Source organism: Gasterosteus aculeatus, chromosome 2 (genome assembly GCF_964276395.1).
Source record: "Gasterosteus aculeatus chromosome 2, fGasAcu3.hap1.1, whole genome shotgun sequence".
Lineage (NCBI taxonomy): Eukaryota > Metazoa > Chordata > Actinopteri > Perciformes > Gasterosteidae > Gasterosteus > Gasterosteus aculeatus.
In genome coordinates this window covers 4,021,502-4,038,494 of record NC_135689.1, presented here as the reverse complement: position 1 = coordinate 4,038,494, position 16,993 = coordinate 4,021,502, and the positions used below count along the sequence as shown (strand labels likewise).

At 46.5% G+C, this 16,993-nt stretch overlaps 2 protein-coding genes across 2 annotated transcripts; one reads left to right on the top strand and one right to left on the bottom strand.

The window, feature by feature from the left end:
• The first annotated feature begins 270 nt into the window (after positions 1-270).
• Positions 271-4,499, top strand: LOC120828866 (transcription factor-like 5 protein). The gene is made up of 7 exons (XM_040192523.2): positions 271-644; positions 1,044-1,594; positions 1,679-1,805; positions 1,902-2,067; positions 2,156-2,333; positions 2,474-2,615; positions 2,957-4,499. The coding sequence occupies exons 2-7, from the start codon at positions 1,053-1,055 to the stop codon at positions 3,080-3,082; spliced, it is 1,281 nt and encodes a 426-aa protein (XP_040048457.2). The 5' UTR covers positions 271-644; positions 1,044-1,052; the 3' UTR covers positions 3,083-4,499.
• col9a3 (collagen, type IX, alpha 3) lies at positions 3,444-16,072 on the bottom strand. The gene is made up of 32 exons (XM_040192515.2): positions 15,782-16,072; positions 14,948-15,016; positions 13,703-13,738; positions 13,086-13,157; positions 12,887-12,940; positions 11,591-11,626; positions 11,221-11,244; positions 11,052-11,105; positions 10,507-10,560; positions 10,327-10,368; positions 10,176-10,232; positions 10,018-10,071; positions 9,837-9,890; positions 9,693-9,746; positions 9,541-9,594; positions 9,354-9,407; positions 9,217-9,270; positions 9,087-9,140; positions 8,922-8,975; positions 8,793-8,837; positions 8,658-8,711; positions 8,471-8,524; positions 7,809-7,862; positions 7,649-7,720; positions 7,161-7,196; positions 6,971-7,015; positions 6,662-6,694; positions 5,954-6,100; positions 5,808-5,862; positions 5,539-5,721; positions 4,945-5,022; positions 3,444-4,772 (listed from the first exon to the last, which is right to left on the bottom strand). Exons 1-32 carry the CDS (start codon positions 15,845-15,847, stop codon positions 4,588-4,590), a joined length of 2,037 nt encoding a protein of 678 aa, XP_040048449.2. The 5' UTR covers positions 15,848-16,072; the 3' UTR covers positions 3,444-4,587.
• Between the last annotated feature and the right edge of the window lie 921 nt (positions 16,073-16,993).

Below are 16,993 nucleotides of genomic sequence, written 5' to 3'. Positions count from 1 at the left end.
ATCAGGAATCACAGCATCCACCAAATATTGATCAAGCTATGATCAATAACATTTTTAAGGTACTTTATTATTCTATGTTAGCTTACTTTGAACTTTAGGGTGGACGCAATTAATGAGAATAGACTTTTTTCCGGTCTATTGTGTGATTCTACACTTGTTAAAGGTGCGTTTAGACCTTAGACCTGTTCTCTCGTTTATTGCAATGACGATTTCATGTTGCCATAGTTACCAAAAAAAATGTTGAAAGAATTATTTTTTCTCTTACAAAATGACAAATAAATAAAAAATCCCCTTTAATAGTAGTTTTCTAGTCCATTAAAACTACTATTACGTATTGTGCCAGTTGTTGGGATATTTGCAATAGTTTGATGTAAATAAATAGAATATTCTAGTGTAGGTTATTGAGTCATCACTAATGCAGCATGTTATATCTGTGGAAAACTACTTCATCCAATTAATTTACAACCCTACATCTTATTGTGTAAGGAGTAAAAAGAAGGATATTTCATTTGGAAGCGGAGCAGAGACGCAGTGTAATGCAGCGGTTAGGACGCTCAGTGCGGGTCAGTTATCTTCTTCTTCTCCTCCTCCTCTAACGTGTCGTGACCCCGCGGCCATCGCTCCTTCGTCCCGGCGCCGTCAAAGTAAGTCCGTGACCCAACAATAACGCCCCACAGAGACCGAAGACGGATCTTCATTTACTCGCATGAATCGAGGAGTAAAACGTTAGTTATTAAAAGTTCGCCATTTACTTTTTAACGTTCGCGTTCGATAACGCCAACGGCTTTTCAAATGCTAACGAGCGTTAGCTTAAAGTTGGTTCTTTGGCTAATGTCGAGTCACGAGCCAACGTCAGCTTTTAGTGGTTTAGCTGTCAACGACTCACACATCGGAGGGTGTAAAATGTTAACGTGTTGTTTTTCTGCTAAATATATAGTAAAATGTTTAAGGTTAATATTCTAGTTGTCTTTCCATGAAGGGGGGGGTGGGGGGGTTGATGGTGTCACTGTTCAAAGAGTCATGTTCTCTTCCTTGATCTCCAGAAGCGAAGAATGTCGTCAGACCCCTCGGTTTGTGCAACCCTCCACGTACCACCTTCACCCGTGACCATCGACCGCGGGCAGGTGCTCGCGATCCATCACGCCCAGGTGCCGGGACCCGAGGCCGCTCTGATTGAGATGTCCGAGGTCGAGTACACACACCTCCAGCACCTCATCCACGTGCACATGGAGCCGCACGTCGCCGCGGCCGGGTGGCATCTGGCGGCAGCCGCGTCCGGAGGGGCGGCGGCGGAAGACGACGCGCTGACTTCCCCCATCGTCACCACTCAGGCTATTGACCTGTCGACCTCGACCGATGAACACTATCAGGCGATGCCAGCAGAGAAGACGCCTGGTTCTCGCGGGGAGGTCCCGGGTTTCGTGCTGGCCAGGGTCCGAGTTGAAGACACGCCGACTGAGATACGCTCCAGCAGCAACACGTCCTCACAGGCGCGATCCAGATCGGCCGCCAGAGTCTGCTTGGAGAAAAGGTTTAACGCCCTGTCCGCCGACGCCCCAAGACCGCAAGAGGTCCAGTCCGCTGTTTTCAGCAAGTAGGCTTCACCGATTCCCACTAAACAGCCCCGTAATGCTCAGTGCCAGATGGAATGTGCAAAACCTCGGTTTTTGTGTTTCAGTTTCTTGACAGTACTTCAGCAGTCAGCGGAGGCGCAAGAGGCAGTCATACACATGACGAATCCTTTTGAGGACTGCAGCCCATACGGAGGCAGCGTATTTAACCAAGTCACCAACATATGTGAACAAGTATGATAAAAACAACATTTCACTGCGTTACAGCCGTGTTGGAACACACAGGTAGAATTCATTGATCAATCCTCTATTTTCCTGTTTTCACCTCAGGTGATTGGCAGTAATTCTTACATGGTTGAACCCGACAAGCATCAGGGTCTAATCATCCCGAAGGGTTTCTCCTTTAACTTCCACCCGGAAAGGGTCGTCACGAAAGCTCACTACACAATAAGTGGCAGCAACTCCACAGCGGAGCAGCAGTTGGTGACCACAGGAAGTAATACGCAGTCCTCAGAACCCTCTCTGGTTTCATACGCCATTGTTTGTGTCTCAATTAAGTTTTATACACTGGTGTTTTTGAAAAGATGACGTGGGGACACCGGCCGTCTTCAGGAAGCACGGCGGCCCCAGACCCGGCCGGGCTGCGTCGGCTGCCCCGGACTCAGCCGGAGAAAGCGGGAGCAGCGCCTCGAAAAGAGCTCGATCTCATATATCGCTCATCCAGCGCCGGGAGAGACACAACAGCAAGGAGAGGGAACGCAGGTGAGTCAAGTAATCCATGAGAAAATGTGTGTAATTAGCTCCGCTGTCATTAAATGACTCATTCTCTCACTGTACGCTATTGCCTAATTAACACTTAATAGATTTATCGATACACGGGTGACGTCTTTGCTTCTGCACAGGAAGAGGATCCGTCTGTACTGTGACGAGCTGAACACGCTGGTGCCGTTTTGTAAGTCGTATACAGACAAAGTCACCACCCTGCAGTGGACGACCGCCTTCCTCAGTTACATCCAGCAAACATACGGAGACGCCTTCAAAGAAGTGAGCTTGCGTCGGTGGCTTCATCATCCTGCTACTGAATTATTTGAGACTCGAAACCCGGGGCCGGTCCGTCCGTCCGCCCAACGAATAAATAATGCAGTCTGCTTTATAAGGCCTTTGTTATTAAGAGAGTTCAAATCAAATTCTCCTTTCTTTTACTGTGTGAAATCTAATCAACTTTATTATTTTAACTGTGGTGGATTATCTAGCGAAATTTATTCACAAGCTAAAAATCGTGGCAGCAAAGTGAAACAGTCCACTCGTTACCTGCAGTAACGAGATGGTCTACCTGGGCACAGGTGTCATTAGCCACAATCATGCGCTATTCTCCCCCTTTACAGGAGTTCCAGAACGCATTCGCTGATGGGAAAGGACCCTTTCTTAAATCCAGCCTTTCTTCCGGCCCGGACGCGACCCACCGGGGGACGGACGAGGCTCTGAGCATCTCTCATGTGGTCGAGCAATGACGCTCTCACTGCTTCACCCGCTAAATGCGACGGATATTTGAGTACATGTGGACTAAGCAGCCGCGGCTGGGTGGTCCTAATAGGGTCTGGCTAGTGGCTACGGGTTAAGTTCAATCACGATTATTCACAAAGTGGAAAGTTTCCAGTCTCAATTCCACCGGATGCTGCGACATACGTGTTCAACTCCAGCAAACCCCTCTGCGTCAGGATAGTGTGCTAGTGCTACTCCTTCTCCTGCTGATAAATCGCACGCGCACACACACACACACACACACACACACACACACTCCATTGAGCCAAACACAGGGGGCAGTTTCCCTTTGAAATAGCTGAAAGTGCTCCAATGATTTGAATTCATCTCTTCGGCTATCATACACTTTTATTATAAGTAAACTTTTTACATGCTTGATTCCAAAAAAAAAAAAGTTTATAAAATGTCTGTAAACGCACTGAAATACTGGAAATAAGTGTTACTACTTTGTGAATGAATGGTATTACTTGATTTTTTTGTGGCCTTGGTACATTACTCTGACATACAGACTGTTCATTTGCTATGTAGAGAAGAGTAATGTTTTACTGAAAAGTGGCTTTATTTGTTCTTTCTTACAACATGTCGCTGTAGCATCTTACTGTACATACAACAGTCACCCACAAATAATAAATAGTAATTAAGGTCATGTATATTTAATACACCGGTAGTACATAGTGGATGTGGTCATTGTAGTTAAAAAATAATATATATATATGTATATACTTTGCTTCCAAGATTATTAAATTAGTTTGTCTGATTTGTGCATCCACAAGTTTTATTTAGTTTTTCATTCTCAAATCTAGAGAATCAACTTCACATGTAATTGAAAAAACAAAGAAGAAAACATTTATTTAAAAAAAGACTGAAACGTTAGAAGTTTTTGCATTAATCTACACAATTTATGGGCGCCGTTTGTATTCGTTTTTTATTCCTTTTACAACACAAACACAGCTCCTTGACGGAGGCTTGTAAGCTCTTGTAAGGCTTGTAAGGCCACTGTAAGCTCGTATGTTGAGGTAATTTACATGAACGGGCCGCGGTACATGCACATTGTCATCTGCCTGAAGGATGTTAACCAAGGTCATTGGGGCATAGAAACAACATGTACAAAGTTTTTATACACCAAAGGACTCTTTCGTTTTCCAGTTGTTTGTAGGTCAAGTCTCGTTATGTGATGCTGTAGAATATGGAGCGATGCAGCTCATCTCTGGGACTCTTCTGTGCCTCTTGTCCTTTTATTTTCTGGATGTTTTTTGTCTCTCAGTTGCTCTGGTATTCATGTCACTCCTGGGATGTTCCTCTATTCCTCTCAACATATCACCTGTTTGATGTTACTCTCGCCATCTCGTGATACTTGTATTTAAATAAAGAGGACATATTTTGCGATCGCTCTCCTTTCCTTCTTTCCTTCCTTCCCTCACTTATCACCCTTCCGTCCTCGGGGTGGACGGCGGCGGCTTGCAGGAGGTGACGTTTAATGGTTTTTGGGGTTGGAGGACTTCCCAGCGGCCGATGCTCCCTGGCAGGGCGTCGTGTCACAGATTCCAGGAGGTCCCTGGTGCCCCGTCCTGCCCACCCTGCCGGCCTCTCCGGGCTCGCCTGGATCTCCCGGAGACCCGTCACGGCCATCTTTAACAATTCCAGGTACTCCTGGAAGACCTGTGGACAGCGTGAAGGGAATGAGCAGAAGGCCAAATGGACTCACTTGACATCTGAGACGATAAGTCAAAATGTCCGTCCTGAGTAAGGTCTCTATGTAGGTGGTGACTTTAAATCTGGTGATATCCAACATTCAAGCTCTAATTAGAGAGTACTGCTTCAGGCCACATACCTTGGTATCCTTGGTCTCCAGCGGGCCCATCCACCGCTTTGCCAATGGGTCCCTTGTCACCATGGTTACCAACGTCCCCTGTAGGGAGGAAGTGGTGGAATGTAACTTGTTGTATATCTTTTTACCATCTTGTTTCATTTTTGGGTGAGAAAAAAAAATGTTGAAGGCTTCTATAATTTCAAAAGCTCTCAGATTCATCTTGAGAAGAAGCACTGAACTAAACTACTTCACCGGATGTAAAACATTTGAAATCAACGATGCACTTCTGATTAGGGATTTAACGGGCAGAGAAGTACATTTACTTAAGCTAAGGATCATCTTCCAACATTGATTTGGATAATTAGATCACATCACTGTTCAACTGATGGCACAGTGGTTTTTTTGCTCCTTTCAATAGACACTGAAGCAGATTGTAATATAGCAAATTGTAAATTGGCTTATTTGAGGAAATTGCACTTTCTTGTTTTTTGTTCTTCTGAGTTTGTATCCCTATGGTTGAATGCACTTATTGTAAGTCGCTTTGGATAAAAGCATCAGCTAAATGACATGTAATGTAATGTAATCTAAATCCGGTGCTGATTCCACTCTTCGCACCTCTTGGTCCCGGGTCCCCGAGCTCTCCTGGCAGGCCTCTGTACCCCGGTGGCCCGCGTGGACCCGGGTGCCCAATGGAGCCCACAACTCCCGTCTTCCCCGGAGTCCCCACGGGGCCGGGGCGGCCCACCATTCCAGGGGCCAGGGGCCTCCGAAGGTTAGCCGCCAGCTGTGCGATCTGGTCTGCGTGGTGGAAACAAAAAGGTAAATTATCAACGCTCACCTTTTATTCCAACCCACAGAGAGAGACTGATAGAGAGACGTCTCACCATCGATCATTGAGCCACACAGCTCTCTGATGTGCTGCTCACTCGTCAGTTTACCCTGAAACGAAAGGAGAATCAGGCGTTTTCAAAGTGTCGCCTCCTTCACTGGAAAAACGTTAATATGTGTCAATCAATCACAGGCTTCTTACAGGAACGCCGGTCTTTCCTGCGATTCCGGGCCGACCCTGCTCCCCTTGGAAGCCCATTGGTCCTGTTTTCCCTGGAAGCCCTCTGGCCCCGAGCTCTCCTTGTGGACCCGTCACGCCTTTCGGTCCGAGTTCGCCCCGCTTCCCTGACTTTAATCAACAACAGCTCTCCGTTAGGTAACTCATGACATTCTGCAAAAACGAAGAAATGAATTTTCCTCCGGACCTAAAATCATCCACAAGCCTGTGATTCGATTGTTCTATAAACACCAGCCGGGGAGCAATCTGGGTCTGCTCAGGCTTCTCGCGGCGCCGTGACCCTGGACAATCACCCCGACGAGCAAACGGTAAACGAGAGTAAAGCTCGTGAGTGCTTTGTCTCTAATTGCATGAATTGTGCTGCGGCTTAATGTGTCTCGTCTCCCCCCCGCAGCCAAAGCAGCAATACCTGACTGATTAATCCTATTAGACCTGGAATGTGAAGCGGAATCATGTGCAATGACTCCGACGAGTGGGCAGCCGCTTGCAGCCGGCTTCCATTTTTAAAGTTCAGCGAGGGAGAAGTTGACACGGAAGGGACTTTGGAACTTGTGCTGCTAATTACGCCCACGCACAACATCTGATCCGACGAGGCGCCGTGTCCACGGAAGAAAACCGACTGTATCTACGCACGAGAAACAAAACGTAGATGACAACGTGGATGCAGCTCACCTCTCCCTTTTGTCCAACTGGGCCGAAAGGACCCTGTCGAGTAAAGAAGTGGTTACAAAAACAGAATGTTACACAGCTTAAACTCAAAGCTTTATCGTGATGCAGCGTTGCTACGGGTCACCGCGATCCAAAGATCCAAACGTGTGATACAAGTGATTTAATAAGATACATTAAAGACAATCCAAATAAAGCAAAGGTGAAGAGGTGCGACGTGTTCTCGGCTTCTGGTTCCTCTCAGAAATCGGTTATGACTCCAATAGCTGCTGACGAGTCGGGTCACCGACTATTTAAATCTGAGAAGACACTTACAGGCTCTCCGTTCTCTCCCGGCAGGCCGTCACTTCCTGCCACACCCTGGAGACACAAGAGGGGATCTCAATTATTTTATTCAACCACTTCAGTTTTACCCTTTTCTTTAATATTAATAAATAATATTTCAAACAAAGTCTCATCTCATCGGGCGCATTGTCTTTAAACCGGCTTCAACTTAAATATTTACCATGTCTCCTTTGGCTCCGAGAGCTCCAACTGGACCCTACAGGGTTGAAAAGAGAGAGAGAGAGAGAGGGAATACATGAGAGACATTTGTGGAAGGTCTTCTGTGGCAGAAGGAAGGGGGGATGAGGGGAAGGGAGGTGGGCCGTTTGAGGGGAACCAGCAGCGCTACAAAGACCGGCTTTGTTCCGTCCCCAGATTCTGAACAGGGGGCCTTTTTGTGTTTCAGGTCTCTGCAGGATGCAGTTTGAGTTTATACCACCAGGGCCGAGGTGGGACGTCCCGCACACCGACACCGCGTGGGTCTGTCTGCTTCATGTTTGGAGGAGGCCCTCAATCAAAATTTTCTTTTGATTTTTTTTTTAGCTTTGTCAGCTTTCTCCTGGTTTTGTTGTTGTTGGTCTTCATGTGCTGTATGAAGGCTGGAACGATGAGTCAACCAATTCATTCGGTTTTTGAAAAATACTGATAATACACATACGTCCAACTCACCCTTTCGCCGAACTCTCCGCGGATACCCGTTGGACCTGGAAGACCTGGATCCCCCAAGGCTCCGTTTATCCCCTGCAGTGCGTGACACCCACACAGCCAGTGAGTAAAGTGAGTCAAGTCAGAATGAACTGAGAGTGCTTGGCGATGTCATGCAACTGACCTGGAAGCCTTTCCCTCCCTGAGGTCCAGTGTTGCCCGTCGGCCCAATGCCTCCCTGTTGGGAACAGACGTCGTGTTGTTATCTAGGAAGGGCTTATAGTGGTTGAAAACAAACTGGAAATTAATAGAAATACAGAGATGCAGAACTGAAAGAAGAAAACGGGCGTGATGGTTTGTGTGAAGTGGGCGTTCATTTCTGTGCCGTCTCATCGGTTTCTTTCTCCTGGCTGCAGGTTCTCATGATGAAAACAAAGGCCCTTCTGTTTATGAATTCCTCCTTTATGAATACCTGCTCTCATCACTGCTCCCTCCATCTCAGCAAGCCACTGAATGAGCCACAGTAGCATATCATTAAGTTTGAGGGGCGGTGTGTCAATATTCAGCTCTCCTAGTGTCACCTCAGGCTGTATGCTGCAGTGTGTGTGTGCTTAACATTTCAGTCTCGATGCATTCAAATATCCACACCGGTTGTTATAACGATGCATTTTAAAGTGTCGGAAACTGAGTCTGTAAATTGGTTGAATCTAACAGACCATCCGTGCAGAGGAACTAATCATTTGGCCTCCAAATGAGGTAACGATTATTTGTAAAGGCCCTGTCATGGATGCCTTTGAAGCATTTTCCCCTGCAGCAATTTAGTTGATAGTGGAAGCTTTAACTCACGGCCACGCCTCTGGGTCCGGGTATCCCCCGCTCTCCTGGGACGCCGATATCACCCTGAGGGAGGAGACGGAAGACGGCCGGTCAGCAGAGTTTTCGAGCCGGGATTCAGCGTTGTCAGGTTAAGTGACATGACAGCGATGCTGTGACTCCCGCACCCCCCCCCCAAAAAAGCCCATCCGATACATACAGGAATACCTGGCTCTCCATAGGGTCCTGTCTCCCCAAACTTCCCTGGATCCCCCTGGAGGAAAAAAAAGAAAAGAAGATCAATGTTATCATCTATGATCATGATCTTTGAACTCTATTTTGTCTTAATACTCACAACTGCTCCTGCAGACCCCTTTGAACCAGCCTTTCCTTGCAGACCCTGCAACACAAAATATACAGGGAGTTATGATCAAACTCAGACTGAAGAAGACATCCATCATGAGACGTTTTTCTAAACACTCACAGGAAGTCCGTTGGGTCCTTTCTCTCCAACTACCCCGTGGCGTCCAGCATCACCCTGTCAACACAGTAAACGCTGTCACCTTGACACCAGCTTGGCTCACACATTCCTGCCATTTGTGCAGCACCTTTAAGACCACAGGATGCAGGAGGGGAAAGTTCAACTTACCTTCTCACCATCTAATCCCGGGGTACCGTCTTTGCCATCTCTGCCAGGGATTCCCTGTAGAAGACATTACACCATCTGAGAGGTGATTTACATTAAGAAATATATGATCTATAATCAAATACAGACTTACAGGCTCCCCTTTGGGTCCAGGTCCTCCAGGACCTCCTTTGGGGCCAATTTTACCCTGTTGGAAGACACATCAGGCTGTCGTTTAAACCTCTTATAAAGACCTGTGAAACTAATCACAACATAAAATCTGTCCCTCACAATTTCTCCTTTGGGGCCTCTGAATCCCTGTGGTCCCTTTTCTCCGACGTCGCCCTGGAGACATCAGATGAAACACACACAGCTATTCATTGACGGGACCAGCCGTCAATCCAGGATGTAAACTACAACCACCAAACAGTCATTTGTTTTAATGCTTAAGTGCTTTGCAAAAACGGAAAAGACTCACTGTCTTTCCAATGATGCCAGCAATGCCTTGTTTGCCTCTGAAACCAGGCAGGCCCTGCGGACAAAGTAAGAGCACACGGATTGAGATGCCTGCACTGCGAGCGATAGAAAGCAGGACAAGGACGGAGTGGCCGTGGTGGGAAGGCTGCTTACTCTGTCTCCCACAGATCCTATTGGGCCCTGTAAACCTCGGAGACCACGTGGGCCCTGAAACACAACCGCAGAACATCATGAAGGCACAATATTAGAAATAAAACTCCGATGCGTTCCTCAAAAGTCACTATTTGTGTGACTCACCTGCAGACCCACAGTCCCAGGGATACCTGGAGGGCCGGGTGGTCCGGAGTCACCCTGGAGACGGAACAGGACACCAAATTACAGAAAATAACAAAAGCAAAGTTTTGCACAAACTCGGTTTCTTCTATTCTTATCTAACCTTGTTAGCCATCACGTCTATGTCACATGAGACAAAACTCACCTTCTCTCCATTTTTTCCAACCTCTCCCTTGTCTCCCTTGTGCCCCGTGTGACCCTACATGAGCAGAAGCACAGATAACGAGGAGTGATGCGCATGAGGAGGCCATGTTGTGGTTGACGTATCATTCAAATCAAACAAGCGACGGACACTTTTCTCACCTTGAATCCCGGCATGCCGGACGGGCCGGAGGGGCCGGAGGGACAGATAGCGGGGCACTGCGGGGGACAGAGACGACACATTGAGGACTCTCTACTACCGGCTGCATCAGGTCTTCATCTCGCTGCTCTCACGGGGCGAGTGAAAACTTACCAGGAGGTCGCCGCTGAGATCCTGCAGGGTGCCAGGGAGACCCTGCCGGGGGAGCAAATCACAACACACGTCAGGACGTCCCCGCATTTGGGAGATTTACTGGTGTGCCGGTGGTAGAAATACAGTCACTTCAGCAGCAGCAGCACCAGTCATCAAGCACATTTGGAGAGCTGCACTTACTGGCGGTCCGTCGGGGCCGGAAGGTCCGGGAAGTCCTGGAAGACCCTCGGCACCCTGGGAGACAAACAAAGAGCCGCGATGGGTTTTGCTTATTGTCGCCACTCGGATCTTTGACCATCACCAGATTTTTAACTATTCAAAATAGTGGTGGAAAGAAGTTGTTCGATAATACCTCATTGGACTATTTGCTGTATTTCTGTATAATACTCAAACTGTATTTTCTCTGGATTTAGCATCTTCTGAAGGGGAGCAATCTTTTAATTACAGACTAGCTGATAATCAGCTTTGGATAATCCAAATGAAGTTTGACCTGAGGGAGAGTCCACATTCTGGATTCTATCCTCCTGCTCCTGCTTTGTTATTTAGAAATTCCAGGGCAATGTTTAAAACAATAAGCTAAAAAAACAGCTGGATTTGAATCAATGTCCTTTTTCGTTGTTGTGGCCAACTGGGTAGTGAATCAAACCCGCCATGAAGCAAGAACGACGTGAAGATCTCCCTCAATCAGAGGACAGAAGGTGTAATCGTAGAGATCAGACACTCACCGCTGGACCTTGTGGTCCGAGTCCGCCCGGCCACCCGTTGGTTCCAGGTAGTCCCTGGAAAGCAAAAGACAACGGATTACATGCGCGCACCAATCAGATGCTGCAACAACGTGTAACATGCACACGCATCATCCCTCATGATGATCAACAGATGGTGCCGCATACTCACTGCAGCTCCTGTTCTCCCTCTGCCCTACGGAAGACACGGGAAGGCACGTTAAGTCACGCACGCCGAGGGCATCGTTCGATCTGCTCACGGCATCAAAAGCCACCGTGTGACGTGTCACTGCTCTGCATGCGCTACAATATGTGACAGTGCTGCTGTCGAAGGTGTTGCCTTTATGTCACATGAGGGATCTGAGTTCCAGTCTTGACTTTACAGAAGCAGAATTAATGAACTTGAAATAGAGGAGAAGTCTTTCTGGGTGTTGTAGTCAATGTAACAGCGGTTGGACGTGAGCGGACTGGAGGAACTGCTGCTGCGTTTCTCCGAGGTGGTTCTGAGGTGTTACATGGTGTGTGTGTGTGGAGGTACTTACAGGAGGTCCGGGTGGGCCAGAAGGTCCGGGGTCTCCCTGTAGAGAGCGGGTCAGAACGCCACAATCAATTAAACCAAAAGACAAAAACCCAATGTCTCGCTTAAAGACTTAAAACTGGACCCTGAGGAACTCGACTGATGTTCCCTGTTAACTGGTCGAGTGTACGAGGCTGCAGAGGCTTCAAACGGCATCAACACTGTGTGCGTTAATAAATCCTATGACTTTGTGTACAAACAAGTCAATGCATCTATGTCATAAAACGCCCATGTGCTGTTTTATTGGTTTATGGGTTGTTGTTCTTTTACAACGCTGACTCGGGGGAAAGTATGCATGCAAGGGCTCTACCTGAAAGTTCCTCTACCTGCCTCCCTGCTTCCTGGATGGGCGGAGCTTCCGAGTCAATAAAGGCTGCCAGCCCACCTGTGTCAAACTTCATCTAGAGTTAAAGAAACCTTCTGGCCTCATGTGCATGCCCCATCCCTTTATCTTTATCTGGTATTGTTTAAGGCTGCAGCGATGGGATGGAAGTGGTTTTTGCTCTTCGTTTGCTTCCCTGACAGCTGTATTTGTTGTGAAGGGGCGTAAAGGAAACCAGCGTGACACCGGGATGCCGCTCAATCGCTGCATTCCTCAGCGTGCAAACAAGACATCAAAGGGTACGGGCACACACGCCAACATGTGGGGCAGCTGGACATTTTCTATTCTGAATAAATTACTCCGCAGATTGCCGGTAATTATGAGAAATCTCGCCAGCACTGATTACCGCTGAGCGCCAGCTTGAGCGCCGTCTAAAACTCCACCAGTTTGTCTTCGCACGACTCTTCACCACCAAGAACCCGCCACGCAATCTCAGTAATTATGTACATCTTAATTCAATCTTTATTCCCCTCATATCTTAAGGCGGGCGATTCTGTCTTGTGTTGTGTGTCTCGGAGGATAAACATTGCGTTTGTGGGGCAGCAGATCCTCATCAGCTACAGTCTCTCAGGTTGGTGGGAAACCGCATTCCAGGCCGGATTAGGGAAGCAGCAAAAAAATCAGATCCCTCGTTAAAAACACCAGCACCAAGAGAGTGAGCCGGGTGGACCGATCCATGCGGATAGAGGAAACGTGGGATATGTCCCCGTTGGGGCCCCTCGAAAAACAAATCAGAGTACAGTGTTTCTGCAGGTGTCTTACTGGTGGTTGAATTTAACTGGTTGATTAAGAGGGAATACGGACATGCAATTCTATTGGGTGCATCTTTAAGCGGGTCCAAAGTACCCCGGAGAGATCAAAAGACTAAGACACACTTACTGAATCCCCCGGGGGTCCGTCCTTCCCAGCGGGACCATCAGGTCCTGTCAAACCCTGAGGAGAAAGCACATGGCGTCGTTGTTCCAGCGGCCTTTTAAGACCTCAATTTCCCTTCCATAACACCGGCGGCACTCTGTTTGAACATTAACTCATTGAGTAAGACAAGTGTGCAGGAGTTGTCAGTTTGTTGGACACTTACGTCCACCCCTGGGAGTCCCGGCAGGCCTGGTTTTCCTGCTCCCCCCGGTAGTCCTGCCTTCCCTTTCGGACCCTACACAGGTGAACATTCGTGAAGCCGTGCACAACAAATCAATCATTTATGAGACGCAACGATTCAGAACACAAGTTCTAATTTACTTATTACTTTATTCTGACCATCGTCAGCCAAATGAAACAAACGACTGGTACCGATCGAGGGATTAAGAAGAGAGTTCATTTCAATGGATTTTAATCATTTGTTTCTATTTTATTCTTTCTTTGAAATATAGTACATCTTTGCATAAACAATTTGTAGTAAAAAAGGAGCTCTTTGCACAAGGATTTCCTTATTTAGTACACTGGACACGCTCTTCCTGACAGCTTGAATGGATTTGCTACAGTTCTTTTTCTTAACTCAATCACGTTTGATTGACGGTGCACCTTCTAAAGTGCTGATTGGAGAGAAAAAGATCAAAAAGACTAATTCGCATCAAATTATGTTCATAAAGAAAATGGGGTTTATAGAAAAAACACATCACAGTGTGAAATGTTCATTAGCAGCCTATTGAACTTTCATACAGTCCAATTAGAACAGACTTGATTTGTTGGAACACTTACTATTTTTCCCGGTAGTCCAGCAGGTCCCGGTTTTCCCTGTTAATGAGAATAGAAATAAACGACGTAACACAGCCTGATAAAATGTGCACTTTATTTTTTTGATGTACGCCGCAGGACCCGAATACACCCGAGTACTTTACTCAGCTTCACTTGTAACGGCAGAGAAGAAACTCCACTAAACCCATCGAATGTCCGACGCCGGCTGGTCACATGACAGTTTGGTTTGCACAGGGAGGGGGAGAGGGAGAGGGAGGGGAGGGGGGGCTGGAGGTGCGAGGTGAAACCCTAGATGGTCTCAAAGGGTTGGGGAATGTATCAATGGGCCCTCTGTGAGACCAAACTTTACTGGAGTTACTAAAAATAATCTTGAGAATTCCTGACATTGATAAAGAACTTCAACAGTATTTCTTTGAATCAAAAAGAAGTGTTAAATGATATAAAAGGGAATTGTAACCAAGTTTGTTCTTTTCACCTGCCTTCCTTGTAGTCCAATTTTCGTTTAACTTAATTAATTGGTACTATTATTACCATAACATCATGTTCTACATACCAGCAAAAGTCTGGCGGCATCAGTTTCAGTGGCCTGTTATTTGTCAATATTTACTCGTGAGATGGAAATCCACACGTAGGCGGCAGACATTTTTTGACTTAAGGACCAGATAAGTGTCAAGCGTGTCCCAGTATGAATATGATTTAAGCTTGACTGGAAGTTAAATAGAAAAGGAAAAGGAACTGGGCAGTTTTTAATACTTGTTCACCTTTAGAAGTCCATTTATCAGACACTCAAACCCGGCCTACCTGGCATCCACCACTATGACGTCATAGTCGGGGGCGGGGCTTTGGGAGGAGTCAATGTGACTTAAAAACGAACGTGCAGAAACATTTCAGCCGCATTTAAGCACAAAGAAAACACTTTCTTTCAAAGACAACTGGGAGTGAATTTGATTTTGATGGACAAAAAAATGAAAGAAGGAAAAGATGACGAGCTGCTGAGCCGTCACTCACCAAACCATCACCACGGCACAAATGTTAACATGATCAAACTTGATCTGTGACTTAAAACCCCGCTTTGCTTAAATGGTTGGTGAACTAAATCAGTTAATTGTTCACAGTGAGATAATTCGCATTCCAATGAGATGCTGTTCCCTTATCTACTTACTGGAGTTGATGAAACATGAAAAAGGCCCAAACTATTACGACGAGCGATCATATTTAGGTAGAATGGATCTGTTCTGTTCAACTCACATCGGTTCCATCCCTTCCTAGTGGCCCTTCGGGTCCTTGGGGGCCAGGAGCTCCTCTGGGGCCCGGCCTCTGCAACACAACATTTCATGAAATATTCAGACATCAGTCCCTGCATTGTGCATCCTCCGTTCCTTCCCACAAGTCCGATTCCTAAATGAGGTTTTGTGCTTTGACATAAACTCAAATAATGCGAACGGCAATGACGAATGTCTGCTATACTTATTGTATGATGCTGAGAAAATGTGTAAATCTTTAATCAGGTTAAAAAAGTATTCACTCTAAAGATATAACTATGAAATTCAACCCATGATGTCAACAACATGCGTAGAAACTCTAGTTTAGTACTTTTGGGCACAAGATGGAGTTTAAATAAGCACGTATCCGTGGTTGATTCAGAGTTAACTTAAACAAAATAGACGCATTTCGCAGAGCTCCTGCTCACTGGAGTGTGCGCGGACAGAGGTGCCATTGTGCGCCGTGGCGCTGATCTGCGATCCGTGCATTCCACAGACTCAGGTGAAAACATTACCCCGAATTCACCAAGTACTGCGAAAGACAATTAGTCTGCAGTGGGAACCGGGGGGCACAGAGGCGGAATACAGGAGTATTTACACCGCAGTGTATAATGTCAGATAGAAAGTGGTTATGGCAGGTGGGGATGCATGTTGGGGCCAAAGCAGAAATATAAATAGAGCGACCAAAAGGGCATAAATGACATGTATCATTAGATGGACCCGCGCTAAACGCTGCCAGCAACCACAAAAAAAACAAACTACCACTAAGCGAAGCGCAGCATCCGTGAGACGGGACGCGGCCTGAGGAGGACCACCTTACCTGGGCAGAGGAAGAGGCCAACAGCTGGCACAGCAAGAGCACCCAAAGCGCAGAGAACACCTCCATGGCTCCGCCGCGCGCACTCACAAACACGAGTCTGAGCCGGAAAAAAAACGTTATATCCCCGGTTCCCGGTGCTCCCTCACTGCCCCCCCACGACGGAGCTTCCTTAACCCGACGGCGCGCAGCTCCTGAATGGATTTACTCTCCTGGTTCCAGATAAACCCGAGCCTCCAGCCGAAGGGGCTGAACTCAATGCGGCGCACTGTGCACGGGGGTGAGGGGGTGAGGGAGGAGGGGGTGAGGAGGTGAGGGAGGAGGGGGGCAGTAGCGTGCACAGGCGAGACGACTTCGGACAGCAAGAAAGTGGGTTGAGCTAAAAAAGAAGTATCCTGGGATTCCACAGACACCAAATAAAAGGCTATTAAAGTAGTTTTTCCATGTTTGCAGAGTTCTTGAATGGTTCTGTCACTGTGCAGATGTACAACAACTACTGAAATGAATACGCTGCACACTTTTTTGAAAGTGTGGTAAATTAAAGAAAGAATAGTTAAAAATGAAGGAACACAGGTTAAAGCATCCTGCATCGAACCTGTTCGTCACATCACATTTCCCATCATGCAACTCGGCAACATGTGTGAGGGCCAACCAGGAAGTTAGCATGTTCCCAAAGAAACAAGCTAACGAGATTTTTTTTTTAATTGAGCAATTAAAAAACATATTTTAGTTAATAAACTCCTTACCTTTGCATTTCTGTTAAAGAAAAACTTTGTAATCAATAATGGGTTTTTAAAGGGCATATGCAATCACACGTAAGTAAAAGGCTAATTTTAGGATGTAAAAAAAACAAAAAGTTGCTGTCAAAATAGTTGCCGATTCAATTTTCTGTCAATCCACCAATTGTCTGTCCCCGAACCCCAGCCAATAATCATTCTATGGCACACAAATTAAAATATCTTGATCACAAAAAAACAACAAAGAGGGAATAGTTATCATTATCATGAGTCGTTAGTCAATAACTCAAATTGAAATAAAACGTCAACTCATTTCCTCTTGCATAAAGGGCAGACATAACCGGAGAACTCCCAAATAAAATATGAAAAAAATATACATTTTACAAAACATGGGTTGAACTCCTGCAGTGTGTATATTTTACTGACCTTACCTTACTTACTCACCCTGGACTCCAAACTGATCCCAAGTCCCAAATCG

What these genes read in the sequence shown, in the direction of transcription:
- col9a3 (XM_040192515.2), bottom strand. Translation starts at nt 15,847, where the DNA reads ATGGAGGTGTTCTCTGCGCTTTGGGTGCTCTTGCTGTGCCAGCTGTTG. An exon ending in TCGGACCACAAGGTCCAGCG is followed by an intron (nt 10,561 to 11,051) that starts GTGAGTGTCTGA and finishes TTTGTCTCCCAG; the next exon opens with GGTGCCGAGGGTCTTCCAGG. An exon ending in CAGTTGGACAAAAGGGAGAG is followed by an intron (nt 6,101 to 6,661) that starts GTGAGCTGCATC and finishes TGTTGATTAAAG; the next exon opens with TCAGGGAAGCGGGGCGAACT.
- LOC120828866 (XM_040192523.2), top strand. Translation starts at nt 1,053, where the DNA reads ATGTCGTCAGACCCCTCGGTTTGTGCAACCCTCCACGTACCACCTTCA. An exon ending in TCACCAACATATGTGAACAA is followed by an intron (nt 1,806 to 1,901) that starts GTATGATAAAAA and finishes TTTTCACCTCAG; the next exon opens with GTGATTGGCAGTAATTCTTA. An exon ending in ACGGAGACGCCTTCAAAGAA is followed by an intron (nt 2,616 to 2,956) that starts GTGAGCTTGCGT and finishes CCCCCTTTACAG; the next exon opens with GAGTTCCAGAACGCATTCGC.